The sequence below is a fragment of the Jaculus jaculus genome, chromosome 18, assembly GCF_020740685.1.
Source record: "Jaculus jaculus isolate mJacJac1 chromosome 18, mJacJac1.mat.Y.cur, whole genome shotgun sequence".
Lineage (NCBI taxonomy): Eukaryota > Metazoa > Chordata > Mammalia > Rodentia > Dipodidae > Jaculus > Jaculus jaculus.
The window spans coordinates 54,774,940-54,795,648 of NC_059119.1; the positions used below are offsets into that span (position 1 = coordinate 54,774,940).

Here is a 20,709-nt window from a genome sequence, read left to right on the forward strand (position 1 = left end):
CTAATTGTGTGGCTAGCATTCTTTCTCATGTTTACATACTGGATTATCACCCAGGGGTTTGTAATCTATTTAGAGGTGACTTTACGTCTTAGTGTGCCCCATTTTGCTTAGTACAGTGCTGGGTACTTAGTAGATACCTAGTATATGAGAGGCTACGCTGATTTTCACAGTGTGTGGTAGATAGTAGGTCTGTATAAACAAGTCTGAGGAGACACAGGACAGATTAGTGGCTTTTCCCAAAGTCATGGAATAAATTACAAGAATTATTAGAATTAAGTCCAGGCCTCACTACTGTTATATTTATTATTTTTTCCTATTGTATTCTCCCTTTCAAGCATAAACATAGTAGGTCAGTGAAAAAAGACCTAGCTCCATTGTATACTTAGTAGTTCTCGAAATGATTTATTAGTGATTTAGGGTTTTTTTAACCTCTTTACACATTAATGAGTGACAAAACCAAGGCTTTGGGCTATTTACCTAACACCCTACGATACATTGGCACACTAAGATACCAGAGTAAACGCCTCTGGAATCCAGCACAAAAATCTCATATGTGTTTACAACTTAGTCTGTGGTGAAATTTTTAAAATAGAGAAAGGAGGCAGAGTCAAGAGGATTGTGAATAATAGGCCACCCTGGGCTATACAGCAAGACCCAGTCCCATTACGGAAGAAAAGAGAAAGGAAGAGTGGTGTGACCTAGGGAATGAGGGGTTGAACATAAACAGAACGTTGATAGAAGAAACGTTAGTGTGTCTTGTACAGTAAATCGCATAGGAAACATATCTGGGCTGAAGACTACAGAACAGAGGGAAGTTGTTTTAGCAGCCCCACAAACGATAGTTAGGTCAGCTAGTTGAGTATTACTGGATTAGGGAATAGCAGAAAGATAGAGCAAATGGAAAAGAGCAGTCATTCTTTGTGTCCCAGGGGATTCACTTGAGGCTCTCGGAATCCATTGATGTTCAGCTACTTTATAGATGATGACATAATACTTGCATATAACCTGCACACACCTTCTTATGTATTTAAGCATCTCTAGATTGTTTATAATACCTAATAAATTATGAATGCTATAAAGAGGTGTAGTTTTGGATATGAGGACAATGTACTTGCTGTATCTGTCACCCCACTGGGCCCCACGGATGACTGGGTTGATCCAGCTAGCTAGACAGATGTCCCCTTCCCTCACTGAAGCTCCATATGTGTCGCTTCTGAAACGACACAGTTCATGAAGATGATCTTCCCTAATACGGAAGGCCATTCTTCAGCCCAAGGAAAATACATAGCTGTGCTGTCCTGCTACGACCCCCAAATAAGGTGCTCTCCTTATCTAGGGAATAAAGACAAAAGCAGTTCGGTTTTGTACAGATATAGCCATTTCAGGCCTAATTAAGTTTTCAGTTCAGAGATTGGTTGTATCACTGATTGCCAAACCTGTCTTATTTATTTATTATTTATTACATTTAAGTTCATTACTTTATATTTAAAGCTAATAGCTCCTAGGGAGTATAACAGACAGAATAAAGTTTTTACTTCACTTGGGGAGAAAAAAAAAAAGAACTGGAAAATATTTTCAGTATCAAGGAACTAAAACCAGATTACTACAACTAATACTGTTTTGATTTGTATCTGCCATTTTTATATCATTAAAATTAATTATTTAAATTTTATCATGTTTTTTTAATATTTGTTTAGGTAAATTTTTTGCTTCAAAATATTGTCAGGTGTAATGTTCAGTTTGGGTATGCATGTACAGCCACAGTATTTGCATAGTTTATTCACTTTTCCTATGATAAATTCCTTGATCAGAGTTTGAATAGGTGGTGACATCTATTATAAGTTCATTTTTAAAAAATATTTTTGTTTATTCTTATTTATTTATTTGAGAGCAACAGAGACAGAGAGAAATAGAGAGAATGGGCACACCAGGGCCTCCAGCCACTGCAAACGAACTCCGGATGCATGCGCCCCCTTGTGCATCTGCCTAACGTGGGTCCTGGGGAATTGAGCCCTGAACCAGGGTCCTTAGGCTTCACAGGCATAAGCCATCTCTCCAGCCCATAAGTTCATTTTAAGGCTTTGGTTTTATTTGAAAAACTGCCAATGCATGGTAAATAGTAAGTGGGATACACACACACACACACACACACATGTTGAGTCTTTTTAAGCATAAAAGTTTTTTAAAAAATGAATGTGGAAACAATGGGTCATTGCTGAAGAGAGAAGTACTATAAAGGAGGTTACAGAAAATGCCATTGGCAATAGCGCTTATGTACCAGCATGGAAGTGTCAGTCAGTGGACCACAAACGTGGAACAGACGCATCAAGCTGGGCACCAGTCAGGTACACTGAGAGCTGCACTGCGGTGGGAGAGCTCCGTGAGCCGCGTTGTCAGCGCTTGGGACTGCCCATTTGACCTCGGCTGTTCCATGGTGTGATCTCCCTTCTTCCCAGCATTTCAGTTCCATGATCTTAGCCACCAGTTGCGAATTCAGCAAACATCTTTCTCCTCTTACTGTGTTTTGTAGCACTCTCCTGTTAAGTCAGATGCGCATTTCTGAGTAGTGGTTTGGTGTATGTATGTCACTTGTCTTAACACTGTTTCTTTTCAGAGGCACTAAAACCTTAAGCTTGCTAGTAGGAAACATTTTCTACTTTCTGAAATGATTTAACTATCCTAACTTTCCTATTTCATTTTTTTAGAAATTATTCAAATTTTCCATTCAATATTTCCATTATGTGACAAAATTAAACTTTTAATGGAAACTGCAGAGTCACATTTTATATTGCTGGCCTTAGCGTTCCAAATAATAACTTATGACTGAGCTTTGCTCCTAACTCTGTTTTCAATATTGACTTACACTTACAGAATTTATTTATGTTCTAGTCACATATTCACCAAGAACCAAGTAAGAGGGTTCCATCTTGGAGTGGTCGCCCAATCTGGATGGAAAAAATGGTAATGTGCAGAGTAAAAGTTCCTCACACGTTTGCTGTTCACTCCTATGGCCGCCCCACAATATGTCAGTATTGCAAGCGGTTGTTGAAAGGCCTCTTCCGCCAAGGAATGCAGTGTAAAGGTAGGATCACATATTTTAATAAAATACAATTCATGTGTATTTTTGATAATAAATATGTTTAAAATGTCTATATTTCAGGAATGTGCTGCAGAAATTATTTCTGTAACTTATAACAGACTGAGTGACGTATGTGACACTATTATCTCCAGTGCTTATACTGTGTTAAAAAGAAACTTTAATCTTCAAAGCAAATATATGTGACAGAATATGTTTGTTAGTAGTAATAACATTCATTTTCCATTTAGATGAAATGATTGCACAGGTAGTAAATAGAAAAGGTAGAATTTTGAATCTATAAGGCATGGCTAATTAACTTGTGTGCTTAGCACCAATATGGAAAAGCCAATGAGCAGCACAGCTGATATTTGAGCTTAAGTCTTTTTGATTCTAGAGCCAGATGCTACCCAGTAACCGCAATGCTTTCCCTTTCCGGTAGTCCTACATGCAAATACAGTGTAAGGGTTTTTTTAATGAGGTATCTAGTAGAATGGTACACAAATGTCATTCCAGAAAAATGATCAAAGTGGAATAAGTAGGTTGTAGTAGAAGCTATTGAGATTAGAAAACACCTTTACATGAGAATTAACCCGGCACACTACTGTGTTAGTCTCTACATGTCTCTTGATGAAAAAGGATTTTTAATAGAATGGAGTTTTTTTCTTATAGTTGTACAATACTTTCATTCTTTTCTAAAAATAATTTTGTCTGCTTTATTATAGCATATTACCAGTGCTATAGTGAACACTAGAGAATTTGAATGTTAAATTATTAGTCATTGAATCCCGGGATAAGCTATAAGTAGCCTAGGAACTTTTGTGAACTTTTTTTCATAGTTTTTGGCATCATATTTTTATAAGTAAAAGCATTTGTACAATTGAATTTTTTTTAATTTTTTATTTATTTATTTGAGAGCGACAGACACAGAGGGAAAGACAGATAGAGGGAGAGGGAGAGAATGGGCGCGCCAGGGCTTCCAGCCTCTGCAAACGAACTCCAGATGCGTGCGCCCCCTTGTGCATCTGGCTAACGTGGGACCTGGGGAACCGAGCCTCGAACTGGGGTACTTAGGCTTCACAGGCAAGCGCTTAACCGCTAAGCCATCTCTCCAGCCCAGAATTGAATTTTTAAGAGGTCTAAACTAAACAATTGATGCTTTTGCAACAAGAAATCCCTGCTTACACCACAGAATGATTGTGTATGCATTTAACTTATGTGGGTAGAAACCTTGGGCTAGAGGGATGGCTCCGCAGTTAAGAACACTTCTTGTGTAAGCATGAGGGCCTGCAGGAGTCCTGAGAAACTGCTTAGAGTTTGATCCCCAGGACCCACATAAACCGCTGGGCATGGCTATCTCTGACTGTAGCCTTAGTGTCGTAGAGGAACAGAGACCTGACAGTTGTTGGAACAAACAGCAAGCTCTGGCATCATTAAGAGACTGGCTTGAATAACAACAGGTAGAGATGGAGAGATAGGCTTATGCAGGCAGGTGCCTTAACCACTAAGATAAGGACCTAGGTTCAATTCCCCAGGACCCACCTGAGCCTGATGTGCCTATTCTCCCCCCCACCACTCAAAGAAATAAATAAATAAACAGAAATTAAAGCACAGGTTAAAGAGCAGTGTTCTGCCCAAGCCATCACAAACAAATGCAAGCCTCCCACCCGCACACAAAACCAAAGAGAAAAAAAAAGTTTTACATTATATAATGCAGTATGAGACCATCAAATGGAGAACAGGTTGTGCAAAATACCAGGTCTGTCAAATGTTTGCTATTAAGCATGTATAAAGAAATGTTGAAATGTTATTTCACTAGGATACTTTGAATGTAAGCTAATATGTAACAATACTTAAGGGCTGGAGAGATGGCTTTAGTGGTTAAGGCACTTTCCTACAAAGCCAAAGAACCTCTGTTCGATTCCCCAGGACCCATGTGAGCCAGATGCACAAGGTGGTGCTTGTGTCTCTTTCTCTCAAATAAATTAAAATGTTTTTAAAAAATAATAATACTTAAACATATCAATCCAGCTGGGTGTGGTGGTGCATGCCTTTAATCCCAGCCCTCGGGAGGCAGAGGTAGGAGTATCGCCTTGAATTCAAGGGCACCCTGAGACTACATCATGAATTACAAGCCCTCGCTAGAGTGAAACCCTCCCTGGAAAAACAAATCAACCCAAAAGTATATGAGCACATTAATAACAAATATACAAGTCTTAGCCAGTAGACAGTCTTAGTTAAAAGCAGTTACTAATGCTCTACTGCTGAAAGAACAGGAACATTCTGAAACCATATGTAGAAAAAGCACATATTTTGTAGAGACTTGAAAGTAAATATGTAGTAAATTAATCAATTTTAAAATAAAGCCTGTGAACTCAGCTAGTACATTGGTTAATAACATAGCTTCTTAAGATTTAAGAATAATGTGTCAGGGCTGGAGAGATGGCCTAGCAGTTAAGCGCTTGCCTGTGAAGCCTAAGGACCCCGGTTCGAGGCTCGGTTCCCCAGGTCCCATGTTAGCCAGATGCACAAGAGGGCGCACGCGTCTGGAGTTTGTTTGCAGAGGCTGGAAGCCCTGGCGCGCCCATTCTCTCTCTCTCCCTCTATCTGTCTTTCCCTCTGTGTCTGTCGTTCTCAAATAAATAAATTAATTAATTAATTAAATTTAAAAAATGTTAAAAAATTTTTAAAAAAAGAATAATGTGTCAGATTGATGTTGGTTCAGAAAATGGCATTTCATAGTTCTAAATAGTTAAATGTTCAGTGATCAATAAAAATAAGCCTAATTTATTTCAATGGTCCATGTTTAATTATTTTTAAGATATAATTTAGATGACTTAAAAAGCAGAGTCAGGCTGGAGAGATGGCTCAGGAGTTTAGGCACTTGCCTACAAAGCCTAATGATCCAGGTTTTATTCCCCAGAACTATATATAGCCAGATACACAAAATGGCACATGCATCTGGAGTTCATTTGCAGTGCCTAGAGAACCTAGCATGCCCAATTTTTCCCTTCCTCCCTCTCTTTCTGTCTGTCCCTCCTTCTCTCTCCCCTCCCTTGCAAAGGAAAAATCAGAGTTGGAGATATTGCTTAGTGGTTAGAGGCACTTGCTTGCAAAGCCATCTGATGGCCCAGTTTTGATTTTCCAGCACCCACATAAAGCCAGACACACAAAGTGGTGCATGTATATGGAGTTCATTTGCAGTATCAGAAAACCCTGGCACACCCATACCAGCAAGTGCTCTGTCTGTCTCTCTCTCTTTCTCTGTCTCAAATAAATAGAAATATTTAAAACAACAACAAAACCAACACTGGAGAGGTGGCTTAGCAGTTAAGGCACTTGCCTGCAAAGCCTAAGGATCCAAGTTTGATTCCCCAGTATTCATATAAGCCAGATGCAAAAGGTAACACATGTGGGCTGGAGAGATGGCTTAGCCGTTACGGTGCATACTTGCGAAGCCTAAGGACCCTGGTTCAATTCTCCAGGTCCCACATAAGCCAGATGCACAAGGCCCTGGCACACCCATTCTCTCTCTGTCTCTCAAATAAATAAATAATAAAAAGGTGGCACATATGTTTGGAGTTCATTTGTAGTGGCTGGAGGACTTAGTACACTCATTCTCAGTTTTTCTGTCCCTCTTCCTCTCCCTCCCTCCCTCTGCCTCTTTATTCCTCTCTCAAGTAAATAAAGTATACTAAAAAATCATTTTCTGCCAGGCATGGTGGCTCATGCCTTTAATTCCAGCACTTGGGTTGCAGAAGTAGGAGGATCTCCCTAAGTTTGAGGTCACCATGAGACTACATAGTGAATTCCAGGTCAGCCTAGGCTAGAGAAAGACCCTACCTGGAAAAACCAATAAATAAAAATTAAAAAATCATTTCCATTTGTCAAGCTAAGAGCAAAAAATGATTTAGCTTAAAATTTAAAGTAACATTGGCTCAATACCAGCTGCTCATTTTTTTCTCCATTTATCTTTTTATTTCTTCCCTTATTTTTTTAAAAATGAAAGTAGCTTGAATTTATATGTAAAATATATGAACAAATAACAGTAAATAATGTATGTAATTAGAAAAACCTGCATACTTGCTGGAAATAGGTCACAGATTGGGCTGTAAAATTTTAAGGGGAAAACGGACTCTGTTACTTTTGAAATTTATGAAGTTCATGAAATAAATCTAGTTTAAGAGATATATGCTTATATTAAATATGAATTTTTCTTAGGGCCCCTCAAAAGGACCATATTCTTCTGCACAAAGTAAATTTTATTATCTGCCAAGTTGTTTATTAAATGAGTCTTTTTCCTATAATGACATTCAGCTTTTGCTGTTGACATGGTACATAGGGTTTCCTTGATTTATGAATTACAAAGCATCCTAAGTTGGGATTCAGAATTATTTTTACCCAGTTATTGCTAGCAGACTTATTTCAGAGGTGGTGGTAGACTAAGTTATATCACTGAATTTCAATTTTTTAAAAATATGTATTTTTTTAAAATTTTTTAATTTTTATTTATTTATTTGCAAGAAGATAGTGAAAGAGAGAAGAGAGAGAAATGTAGAGAGAATGGGCTGCTATGGCCTCAGCTGTTGCAAATAAACTCCAGATGCATGTACCACTTTGTGCATCTGGCTCTAACTGGGTACGTGGGAGTCAAACCCAGGTTGTTAGCCTTGGCTAGCAAGTACCTTAACAGCTAAGCCATCTCTCCAGCCCAAATTTCAATTTTAATGTCACATAAAGAGCTTCTTTTCAGTCATTTCTCACAAGAGAAAGAAACCTGGAGTTGCCAGATTCTTGCAGTATTATACAAATGGTACTCACCTTTTGCAGATGACAAAGAACTCATCCGTTGTAGGAGGTTAAGGCATCAGAAGGTGGTACCAGATCATTAGTCCAAAACTCGAGTTCTTCAGAGAAGACACTATTATCACATTAGCAGTGTGATCATTATTCCTAATGATAGCTCTGCATGTGTGAGTGACTTAAAGGAAATCTAACCATATTTGCTGTTAGCTGACTTGTGTAAAAATAAATATTTCTATTTTAGATTGCAAATTCAACTGCCATAAACGCTGCGCCTCAAAAGTACCAAGAGACTGCCTTGGAGAGGTTACTTTTAATGGAGGTAAAGTTATTTTTCTAAATTTTCACAAAAAATCAGAAAAGGTCATGAATTTTCTGTGTATTGTCTTTGTGTAAGATTGTCTGCATATTTTTTTTTAAGATTTTCTTGATTCAATATGCAGAGAGCAGTGATGCTACACATTTATAGTAATTATGCTTTCCCATCTCTCCTGTGGCCAACTACCACTTCATAGCCCAGTGGTGCTGTATATGAACTTGCACCTCTGGATGTAACAGATACTGCTGTAAAGGCTGTGGAGATAGCTCAGCTCAGTAAAGTGCTTGTCATGCAAGCATGGGAATCTGAGTTTGAAGCCCATGTTAAAAAAAAATCAGGAATGATATGTAATCCCATCAGTGGGATTGAAGATGGGTGGAATCCTTGGGTTTACTAGGCAGCCTACTTGGTGAATGCCAGGCCAGACATAAAATAATAATAAGTACAGGCAGTAAGTATCAGAGCTAGAATGAATTTGAATCCATGTAACTGACTTCTTAGGCCACAGTTATTAGAACACATAATACTGCCTCACTCCCTCAAATAATCATTAGCCAAGCATTTCCCCTTTGAGTTTTTTTCTCTCTTCTTCATTCTCCTCTCTCTCCAAGATAATACTAAGCAAAACAACTACTTAAAAAACAACAAAAAACTACTTTTTTTGAAGGAAAAAAAATACATGCTCTAAACTTCGAATATAATTTTGCTTTAACAATTTACATGACTGGTTACATGAATGTAAGTAATTTTGTAAGAAAAACGGGGGCAGGGGCTGGAGAGATGGCTTAGCTGTTAAGGCATTTGCTGCAAAGCCAAAGGACCTTGGTTTATTTGCAAGTGACATTGAAATGGATTCCATTTCCTAGCTGCTATGAACAGAGCCGCAATGGAAGGGGACGCACGTGTCTTTGTGGTAGAATACAGAGTCCTTTGCTTATGCATCCAGGATTGGTACAGCTGAGTCATATAGTAGTTCTGTTTTTAGGTTTTGGAGAAATCTTACTGATTTCAGTAGTGGCTGCACTTCCATCAACAAGGAATCAGAGTTCCTCTTTCTGCACACTCTCACCAGCATGTGTTGTCATTTGTTTTCTTGATGATGGCCATTCTGACTAGAATGGGATGGAGTCTCAAGGTAGCTTCAGGATTAGGGCAATGGCTAAAGGAGCTTGCTTGCAAAGTCTGCTGGCCTGAGTTCAGTTCCCCAGTACCCACATAAAGTCAGATGCACAGTGTACTGTTCCCATCTAGAGTTTGTTTGCAGTAGCAAGAGGCCTGGCATGGCTTTCCCTCCCTCCTTCCCTCCCCCTCTGTCTCTCATAGTAAAATGGTGGTTTTATTTTTCATTTCCCTGGTGTCTAAGGATGTTGAACACTTGGGCTGGAGAGATGGCTTAGCGGTCAAGGATGTTGAACACTTAAAAATACTCCTTGGGGGCTGGAGAGATGGCTTAGAGGTTAAGCGCTTGCCTGTGAAGCCTAAGGACCCCGGTTCGAGGCTCGGTTCCCCAGGTCCCACGTTAGCCAGATGCACAAGGGGGCGCACGCGTCTGGAGTTCATTTGCAGAGGCTGGAAGCCCTGGCGCGCCCATTCTCTCTCTCTCCCTCTATCTGTCTTTCTCTCTGTGTCTGTTGCTCTCAAATAAATAAATAAATAAAAATTAAAACAAAAAATACTCCTTGGCCATTTGTATTCTTTTTAGAACAGTCTGTTCGGTTACATGGATTTCCCCTCCACACACCTTTTTTGTTTGTTTGGGTTGTTTGTTTCTTTGTTATCCAGTTACCTTAAAAAATCTTTATTCTTTTCCCATTAACTTGTCCTTATGTTTGTGAAAATTAGTTGGCCATACTATAGTAACATTGGGGCGTATTTTTTACTTCACTTGTATATTGCATCTTTCGTTTTAGGGAAATTGTAATGTTCTAACATAGTCACTTTTTTTTTCTTTTTTGCTTCATGATGTGTGCATTTTGTATCTTCTTTAAGAAATACCTCCTAGTCTGGGGATATAACTTACTGGTAAGGTGCTTGCCTGTAATATGCAAGACTCTAGATTTGATCCCCACTATGACAAATAAACAAGGACAAAAAGCAAACAAAGAAAAGAAACATTTCCTTACTTTGAATCATATTAGACTAATCTGTTTAAATGTATAGATAATCCACTAATATTTAAACAGCAATTCATTTAACTTTCTAGAACCTTCCACCCTGGGAACAGATACAGATATGCCAATGGATATTGACAGTAATGACATGAACAGTGATAGTAGTAGAGGCTTGGATGACACAGAAGAGCCATCTCCCCCAGAAGACAAAATGTTCTTCCTAGATCCATCTGATCTTGATGTGGAACGAGATGAAGAAACTGTTAAAACAATCAGGTAATGAACTAAACTACTGCCAAATGCAAAGTCAAGTCAGTCTCTCTCCACTAAGAAAAAGTTATATATCTTTATGGAATCTTAAATGCAATTTAAAATCTAATTAAAATGTAGCTAATTCTTAAGTATGTGCCATAGTATTTCTTAAATAAATTCTATCACCTTTACTATCTACTCAAGATGGAAAATATGAGAATCCAACTTTCTTAAAAAGAAAAGGGCTTTATTTAAATATAGTCTAGATATAATACCTAGCTTTGGAGCAGCTACCACAGATGCCAGTATTAAAGCATTAGTTAAATAGCGCAGGCAGATGGTATGAACATGTGAGCAGTATATTCCTAAGAGGGTTGCACAGAGATGATGCTGATAAAAGAAGGGTGTTCAGGTTGTCATAATTAATCCACAAGCAATTTGTAAAGGTGTTCTTGGTTTATAAAGCTGTTTTAAATATCCTACTATATATAAATAAGTATTTTTAGCCTACAGGGAAAACAACTTTGTAGCAAAATGTAACCAGCCATCTTGACAGGTTTTTTTAATTGACCATAAAGAGCTACTTGGAGAAGATGGGCAATTTATTAGTCTTACTTGACTGAGTCATCATTTATTGACTTTAGATTATAATTAAGTTATAGCTATTTACCTTATAACTAAAACATAATGTTTTACTAGTTTGAAAAACCCAACTCATTTCCTAATCATAAATATTTTATAGTTAAAGCATTTAACTGTTTACACCTCAAGTTGCAAACAGTATGTTTTACATACACATATACCAAATAGTTCATTCTCTAGATTGCTAGCTCCAGCTACAGCTGTTGACCCCATATTTCACTATAACATGATTGGACTTACCACATCACTTATTTTAATTTTCTTAATCCTATAAATCATTTCCATTGCATGTCTTCTTCTAGGGGCTGGGGAGATAGCTCAGTCAGTAAAGTGTTTGTTTTGCAAGCATGAGGGCCTGAGTTCAATCCCCAGTATCCGTGTAAAGGCCAAGCGCAGTGGTGAGTGCCTGTCATCTTAGCATCAGGCTGGCAGAGAAAAGAGGGTCCCTGGAGTGAGCCGTCATTTAGTTTATCCTAACTGGTGAGCTCGAGGACAAGGAAAGCCCTATCTCAAAGGACATGGACAGCATTCCTCAAGACACCTGAGGTTGTGCCTGGCCTCCACATACACACATACACATGTTCATGCGCACACACGCAAAAAAACGGAAGAGGGTAAATTTTCCTTAGCTATCTGATTAGGTGAATTGACATTTCAGCCATGTGAATTTGAGTTCACATGTTTTGTGGATTTGCTAATGTAACCTGCTGCCACTGCAGGGAAGTTCTCCAGCAGCAGATCCAGATGACTTTCTCCAAACTCCACTCTCAGATTCTTTGTGATGTACTTGCTGTTTTCGTGTGTGTGTGTGTGTCAGTTAACAACCTCCAGAAAAAGCATGACAGTGTGTACTTACAGTATTATTTCAGTGTTTTATACATTAACTGTGTCATTATAATAGACTTAAATCCTTTTTAAATCATTGTCTTCCTATGACATTTTGAAAGTTTTTCTCTTAGTTATCTTTTAAAAATTGGATGAACCTATGGTGCTCATGATTTTTAATAGAAATTGCAAATATTTATCATAAATGTTAAATATTTTATAGTCCATCAACAAGCAATAATATCCCACTGATGAGGGTTGTCCAGTCCATGAAGCACACGAAGAGGAAGAGCAGCACGGTGGTGAAGGAAGGGTGGATGGTCCACTACACCAGCAGGGATAATCTGGTCAGTGACCACCACCGTTTTCATGTGCTAGTACAGCTTGGCTTGAATTCTATTTTATGCACTTTCTAAATCAAAGTGATAGCAAGCTACATATTAAGTGCAGATGTATATTAGAAAGTTATACTGGAACCATTTGCTTAATCAAACAATCCACATTAGTAACTCGAAGTTTAATGATAAAGATGGAAAGAGTGAGGATTCCATGTGATAGTCTTCTTGTGGCTGGTGGCAGAGGAAGAATCCACATGGCGTGCAGTAGTTCAGAGTGTGGACTCTGCAGAGCTGCACTGCTGAAGTCCACTGACTTACTAAAACCGGCCTTGACAAGTTACTTTTTTAAGAATTGTTTCAAATTTTTGTTTATTTGAGAGAGAGAGAGGCAGATAGAGAATAGGCATGCCAGGGCTTCCAGCTGCTGTAAATGAACTCCAGACACATTGCACCCCCTTGTGCATTTGACATGAATGGTTCCTGGGGAATCAAACCTGAGTCCTTTGGCTTTGCAGGCAAGTGCCTTAACCACTAAGCAATCTCTCCAGCCCCAAAGTTACGTATGTTTGTTTATACCTCAGTTTCTTCATATGTAAAATCTACATATAAATCATGACTGTCTCTTACAGCCAAATGTGTTAATATATGAGAAACCTTAGAAGAGCACTTGGCATATAGTAAATGTCAGTAGGCATTACTTTACTGTATGCTTCAAATGTGCTGATTTCTGAAAGAGGCTTTCTAAAAGAAAGCCTTTTAAGAATAATATGAAGTATACAATATACTTGACTTATTTTTAGTAAAGTTATGCCTACTTGAGAATTTATAGCAAATCAGCAGAGAAAAGATAATTCAAAAGTGTTAGGACTACCAAATGACAAGATTTTATGGTTTTTAAAAAATTATTTATTTATTTGTTTGTTTTGTTTTGTTTTTTTTTAGATAGGATTTCACCCTAGCTCAGGCTGACCTGGAATTCATTATGTAGTCTCAGGGTGGCCTCAAACTCAACGGCAATCCCCCTACCTTGCCTCCCAAGTGTGGGATTAAAGGTGTGCACCACCACGCCTGGCCAAATGACAAGTTTTTAAAAGTGATACCGTAACATGTCATGTTACATGTGATAAAACTGAATGGATCAAAAATTTAAATGTAAGCTAATTAAAACCAGTGGGAGAAATGTTGGAACAATTCTAAACTCTCAGTGGGTGATAAAAAGATTAATAAATCGAACTGGACCTGGTGGCACATGTCTTTAATCCTAGCACTAGGAAGGCAGAGGTAAGATCACTGTGATTTCAAGGCCACCCTAAGACTACATAGTGAATTCCATGTCAGCCTGGGCTAGAATGAAACCCTACCTTGAAAAAAAAAAAAAAGTAAATCAATCCAACAAAAGAGATTCTGTATGGCAAAAACCAAAAGCAAGACAAATGATAAGTTGGAACAGATTATATTCTTAATAAGAGCTAATTCCATAATATAGCAATAAAGCCCATAAATTGATAAGAAACTAACATTAGGAGTGATTGTTTTTCACCATATAACCATTTTATACTCTGATAATTTTGAACCTAATGAATTTAAACCTATTCAAAAATAAAAAGTAGTGACTGGAGAAGAGGACTCGGCAATTAAGGGCACTTGCTTGCAAAGCCTGAAGGCCTGGGTTCAGTCCCCAGTACCCATGTAAATCCAGAGGCATAGTGGTTCATGCTCCCGAAATTGCTTGCAACAAGAGGCCCTGACACTTCCATTCTCTTCTTCTCTTCCCCCCTTCAAATAAATATATAAAAAAATAAATAAATGAATGAATGATTTGAAATAAAAAAGAAAGTACAGGTATGTTAAAAGAATCATTACTGTTGTACCTCATGTTTTCTGGCTTCTATTTTATAGAGAAAGAGGCATTATTGGAGACTTGACAGCAAATGTCTAACATTGTTTCAAAATGAATCTGGATCGAAATATTATAAGGTAAGGATTTCACTTTATTTATTTATTTGGTGGTAGGGTCTCACTGTAGCCCAGCCTGAACTGGAATTCATTATGTAGTGTTGTCAGGGAGGCCTCAAACTCATTGTGATGGTCCTACCTCTGCCTCTTGAGAGCCAGGATTACAGGCGTGCACCTCTGTGCCTGGCAGGATTTTACTTTTAGTATATTAGTCATAAAAAGGGATCTTTTTTTCCTTGAATTTAGGTGTATCTTTTCTCAGTTAATCAAGCTGAAATTTGAGGGATGTTCTCTAAAAACACAGCTCTTAGATTCTTTTAAATGACATCAAAATAGTGTATTTTTCACACATACAGCAAAAATACTTATTTTTTATTTGAATATATGTATTACTACTGCCTAAGAATTTTTAAATGATATTTATAAATGTTAGGTACTTGTTGAGGCAACTGCTTGTACCCTCAGTACACACACACACACACACACACACACACACACACACACACACTGTATAGCACACCTATTACCACAGGTTTTGTGGTAGTTGATGATGGTGATGTGTTTTGAGTCTGTCAGGTTATTGTTGCTTTCATTTGGATACTGTGATTTAGATCAGACTGCAAAGAAACTTCGTGATTATTGCTATGCACAGAAGAGCATATTATCGTAGACTCCAGTTCCCAGTGTCTTGTGTTGGCTCTTCCTCTCCTTTGCACAGTCTTCCTTATTTATCTTGTAACACATTTTGTCATGGCCCAGACTGACAGCTAACAAGATTGTAAGTATAGCAGTTAGAGCAGTAAAGAAGAGAATGGGAGCTGGTCAGAGGAGAACTTCTTGCACCAGTCTTTCAGAGCACTCCAGTTTGATGTTCGGTACCAACACTGTCAGTGGAGGGGAGTTGAGACATTGATTTTGAGAAGATGGCAGCAAAAGATTAAAGAATGGGTCATATTTTTCAGTGAGTGAAAACTGCTTTCCCAGTTAAAGTAGTCTCAGTTGACAAGGAGCTCTGGGGCAGGAAAAGTTCATGAGCCCTGGAGTGGAAAGACAGCCTGGTCAGACCAATGTTTGGGGACCCTGTCTCTTGGAACACCTTACCATACTCCATGTGCTGTTTCTAGCATTGCTGGATGTGCAGATCATTGAAGGCCGACAGTATAAGACTTGACTGTGTGTTCCCTGAGCCATGTACTATGTTGAGCTTATTGGCATTCATAAAAATGTTTATTTTCAATTCCTTAGTATATTTAAAAATATGTATTCATAATTTTTCTTTTTAACATTTTGCTGCAGGAAATTCCACTTTCAGAAATTCTCCGAGTGTCCTCACCACAAGATTTCACAAACATTTCACAAGGCAGCAATCCACACTGTTTTGAAATCATCACCGATACTATGGTATACTTTGTTGGTGAGAATAACGGTGACAGCTCTCACAATCCTGTTCTTGCTGCCACTGGAGTTGGACTTGATGTAGCACAGAGCTGGGAAAAAGCAATTCGTCAAGCCCTCATGCCTGTGACCCCTCAAGCAAGTGTTTGCACTTCTCCAGGGCAAGGGAAAGACCACAGTAAGCAATGAGCTCCTTGATGCCTTTTTTCCTCTTTGTTTTCAGTGTTTCTGGATATCGTCGTATAGTTGTACATGTTTTTCCTTTGTGCATTTTCATCGTTAATAGCATTAGTTAATTCCTTGTTAAAGCTACGCTGGGTGTCATCTACAGCACCCACTACAACCTTAGAGTCAGTCTGCATACAGTTAAGCTGTAGGCCTGCCAACCTGCTTGACCACTCTGCAACAGTGCCCGCTTTGCAGGATTGCTAGTACTAAATGAAATGGAGCCAGCCTGTACAGTGCAGAACAGTGCTTACCATCTGTGAGGTCTTACTGGATTATTCATCTCACTGCTGTAGTGGTTTACTTCATGGTAGAATAGAAACAAAAATTGAAGTACCATGCTTACGTCCTGCTAATGAAATATATTCTACACCAACAATATTACTAAAATTAAACCTAAATTTGATACAGATTTGATTGAACAGTTAGCAATCAAGATATAATGCCACTTCAGATTGAGTGCTGCTGTCTCATGGCTAGCCTGCGAACCTCCTCCGGGGAGGTAGTGGTAGACTGAAGGGACCAAAACAAATCAAAGCAGAGAATCAGAGGCTGCTAAGAGCTTAACACCAAAGGAGCTTAACACGTGCTCTCCAAGGCTCAGAGAACAGGGGCGCAAAGGACGTAAGAGCCTTCCTCAAGACTACCTGGTGTATTTGTGACCCCACAGTGATTAACAATAACCCCACTTAGGCCTACCCTCAGTGGAATGGGGAAGAGGGAACATAACAGTTTAATCCAATGGGAATATGTCCAAATACAATATGTTCGCCCAGTAAAGCTCTCAATAAATTAAAAAAGAAGAAATGAGCTGGTCGTGGTGGCACATGCCTTTAACCCCAGCACTTGGGAGGCAGAGGTAGGAGGATCACCATGAGTTCAAGGCCACCCTGAGACTACATACTAAATTCCAGATCATCCTAAAATAAGTGAGACCCTACCTCAAAAAAAAAAAAAAAAGAAGAAGAAGAAGAAATGGGAGGGGATTGTGATCAAACTACATTGTGTCATATATGAAAATTGTCAATTGAAAAAACTTTAAAAAGATATGATGCCAGTTTTATCCCATTGGCATTATATTATATTCAAGCATACTTCATTTGTTCAATAAATATATTTATGTTAAAGTAAGTATCAACCACTATCTGATGTATTTTATCTGAGTGTATCTATATTATGCAGCTAGCTGTTCTTGGCATTCTGCTAGGCCCATAGCTAGAAAACAAAAAGAAATCATAAAAGCAAGAGGGACTTGGAAGGGGGGAAGGGGGAGTGGCGGGAGAGATTATGATCATGGTACATTGTCTATATTTCTGGAAGCTGTCAATAAGAAATTAAAAAAATGAAACCAAAAAATTATAAATCATAAAAGCTATTTGGGGAAATACGACATACCTAAACAGCAAAATGAAGTGTAATGACAACATAGGAATAGATTACTCTAGACACTAACCTGTGGGTAGGAAAAGCAGAAACTTTATGACAGAGAAACCTGCTTTAGACTTCAGACTACAGGGAGGAATAGGATAGGCTGAGCCAAATAGGAGAGATGAAGCAAGCAATATGACTCTGGGGTGGAGACAGGAATGACCATAGGGGTGAGGAGTAGGACCAGCAACGTGTTTGCTACTTACTACTGATTGGGAAAGGAAAGGTCAATGGATATTTCACAGTTCTGGGTAATTTTAGAACTCTTAACATTCTAATTCAAACAAAGAACCCTGTCCTAGAAAATAATACAGGCACACATTTTATTTGTAATGCCCAAGGCCATGAAGGCCTCCTTAAGCCCACCCATGGGACTCTTCCTTCAAGTGAACTTTCCTGAATGCAGAGCTGTTAAGAGCGCAGATTTTGGAGGAAGCAGTCTCAGTTGTTGCTTACTTTGCTGTGATCTTGGGTTCTTCTACCGTTCTCCAATCCCAAGTAGAAAGAATAACCCGTGCACTAACGTATTTGACGTAGTGTCTGACACAAATGATACCACCGCTGTGTTCTTGCTGTCCACAGAACAGCCTGTCTGGATCCACAGAGAGGCCTGTGTGGGGAAAAGTATGAAGACAAGCAGAAACTGCTGAAAAGCAGACTTGTAGTCATAATTTTGTTGAAGCTGTACCTTTTCTTGATCAATAATGTTTAAAATTTGAATACTTAATTTTAAATTATATATATGTTTTAAATGGAATTTTGTGCAGTCATCTTACTTATTTTCTGATGAATAATTTGTATTAGTGATGTCTTGTTTTACATTTGGAATTACAGAGGAAATCATATTTGGTGCCTTTTTTAAAAAAAGTTTTGGGCTAGAGGGATGGCATAGTGTCTATGGCTTTTGCCTGCACAGCCAAAGGACCCAGGTTCGATTCCCCAGCACCCACATTAGCCAGATGCGCAAGGGAGTACAAGCAGTTCATTTGCAGTGGCTGGAGGCCCTGGCTTGCCTATTCTCTCTCTCTCCCTCCTCCCCCTCTTTCTCTGTCAAATAAAAAATAGAAATTTAGGGCTGGAGAGATGGCTTAGCGGTTAAGCGCCTGCCTGTGAAGCCTAAGGACCCCAGTTCAAGGCTCGGTTCCCCAGGTCCCACATTAGCCAGATGCACAAGGGGGCGCACACGTCTGGAGTTCGTTTGCAGAGGCTGGAAGCCCTGGCGCACCCATTCTCTCTCTCTCCCTCTATCTGTCTTTCTGTGTCTGTCACTCTCAAATAAATAAATAAATAAATTTTAAAAAAAATAGAAATTTAAAAAGTTTTAATTGGAAACTTTAATGTGTAAACATAGTGTGTCCCCATCATATTTGGGTCTCTCGTCTCCTCTCCCCTGCTGCCATTCCACCGAGGACTCTTCTCCTTCCTCTTTTCTCATTCCTCTGGTCTTCCTCCACCCTGTCAAAATATTTTTGAGTTCAGAACAGTGCGGTCTTGTCGGGGTATCTGTCTTTAAATAGTCTCAGAGACACTAGACATGGGATACCTGTTCTCTTGCTTGCTTCCTTGTTTCCCTTTTTCTTGTCATTCTCTCTGCTTATCACAGCAATATAACTCAACTCTGGAGCAATGTCCTACAAAATGAGAAAGCTCCCACTACACATGCAACACCCGCCCCCATACAAATCCCATATCCCTTCCCTTAGGAAAGAATTGTTAACGGTTTGCTGTGAATTTCTTGTTGGGACAAGGGAACCTATACTATCTATTACAGTTTTATTTTTCTTTCATAAAAAATAAGGACGAGGCCGAGCGTGGTGGCGCATGCCTTTAATCCCAGCACTCGGGAGGCAGAGGTAGGAGGATCGCCGAGAGTTCAAGGCCACCCTGAGACTACAGAGTTAATTCCAGGTCAGCCTGGACCAGAGTGAGACCCTACCTCGAAAAACCAAAAAAAAAAAAAAATAAGGACATATGCTGAGGGGTCTTTTGCAAAATTTTTGTCCATGATCTAATACATAATAGGTATATTTTCCAGTATATAAGCTTAATTAATTTTTTTAATTTTATTTTTATTAAGAACTTTATCATGTGAAGTTTACTTAATTTCAAAATTAATGAAAATTATGCATGCTTTTTTATGTTTTAGAAAATGTGAGTAGAAGTTTATAAAAATTAAAATCCTTATTTCTAACATTGCACTTCCCATTCACCTGTAATATTTTTAGTTTTAATTCAGTCATTGCTACCCTAAAGCTTGTCTGCCTCCCTCCCTTCCTTTCCTTTCTCTCCCTCTTCTTCTCTCTTGGATGTCCCTCCCCCTCTATTTTTCTTCCTTCCTTCCTCTCTTTCTTCTTCCTTTTTCCTTCCCCCCTCCCTTCCTTCCTTCCTTTTCCCTTTCCTCCCCTCCCCTTCCCTGATTCCTGGCAGAACCGGTGATTGAAGCCAGGGCCTCACACAGGCTAAGCAGGTGCTGCTCTACCACTGAGCTTCAGCCAATAGCAGCCCTTAATAGGATATAATGGCTGCCTTTCTGACTCAGTGCTTATACATCCATATTGTTTATTAAATGTCTAAAGTATTACTTTTTATACATGTGACACAATTTATATGCTCAATTTCTTGTTGGTGGATCAGTAGTATATATAACAATTTTAATGTACAAACTGTATTAACTTATTTTTTGTTTGATAAACTGGGTATTCACATGTCAATAAATATTGTTAAGGCATACTAGTTTTGTTCTTTTCTCACACACTATTCTTAATGTTTTACAGAAGATTTGGCTACCAGTATCTCTGTATCTAATTGTCAAGTCCAGGAGAATGTGGTGAGTAAAATTACAGCCAACACGTACAAATTGAATGATTAAAATAAGAAAAATAGGCCAGATGTGGTGGTGCACACCTTTAATCCCAATACTTGGGAGGCAGAGGTAAGAGGATTGCTGTGAGTTCAAGGCCACCCTGAGACTACATAGTAAATTCTAGGTCAGCCTGGCCTAGAGTAAGACCCTACCTTGAAAAAATAAAAAAATTTAAAAAAAAGGAAAATAAAATACAAAAATCTTATTAGAGAAAGAGGCTTATAGCCTCAAGTATCAAACAGTTTTCTAAGCTCAGGTTCTAAGTTAAACTTTGTGGCTGGTACTTTCTCCAGAGATGAAGAAAACTACAGCAGATTCTTTAAAATTATAAAAGTAGAGCTTTTCAATTTAAAAGATATTAGAATATTATACAATGATAAGATAAAGAGAAGTGAGATTACTTATTTTTTTAATTATTTATTTATTTGTTTGTTTGTTTGAGAGAGAGATTAGATGCACCAGGGCTTCTAGCCACT

The 20,709-nt window shown here is 38.6% G+C and overlaps 1 protein-coding gene across 3 annotated transcripts in view; it reads left to right on the forward strand.

Moving 5' to 3' along the window:
* Positions 1–20,709, forward strand: part of Prkd3 (protein kinase D3) — a 77,403-nt gene that overhangs the window by 38,295 nt on the left and 18,399 nt on the right. For all 3 annotated transcript variants that reach the window (XM_045137176.1, XM_045137175.1, XM_045137177.1), the window contains 7 exons: positions 2,890–3,082; positions 8,124–8,201; positions 10,402–10,585; positions 12,252–12,375; positions 14,266–14,343; positions 15,619–15,895; positions 20,145–20,197. In XM_045137176.1, coding sequence (XP_044993111.1) covers positions 2,890–3,082; positions 8,124–8,201; positions 10,402–10,585; positions 12,252–12,375; positions 14,266–14,343; positions 15,619–15,895; positions 20,145–20,197 — 987 coding nt within the window. The remainder of the gene's footprint in view (positions 1–2,889; positions 3,083–8,123; positions 8,202–10,401; positions 10,586–12,251; positions 12,376–14,265; positions 14,344–15,618; positions 15,896–20,144; positions 20,198–20,709) is intronic.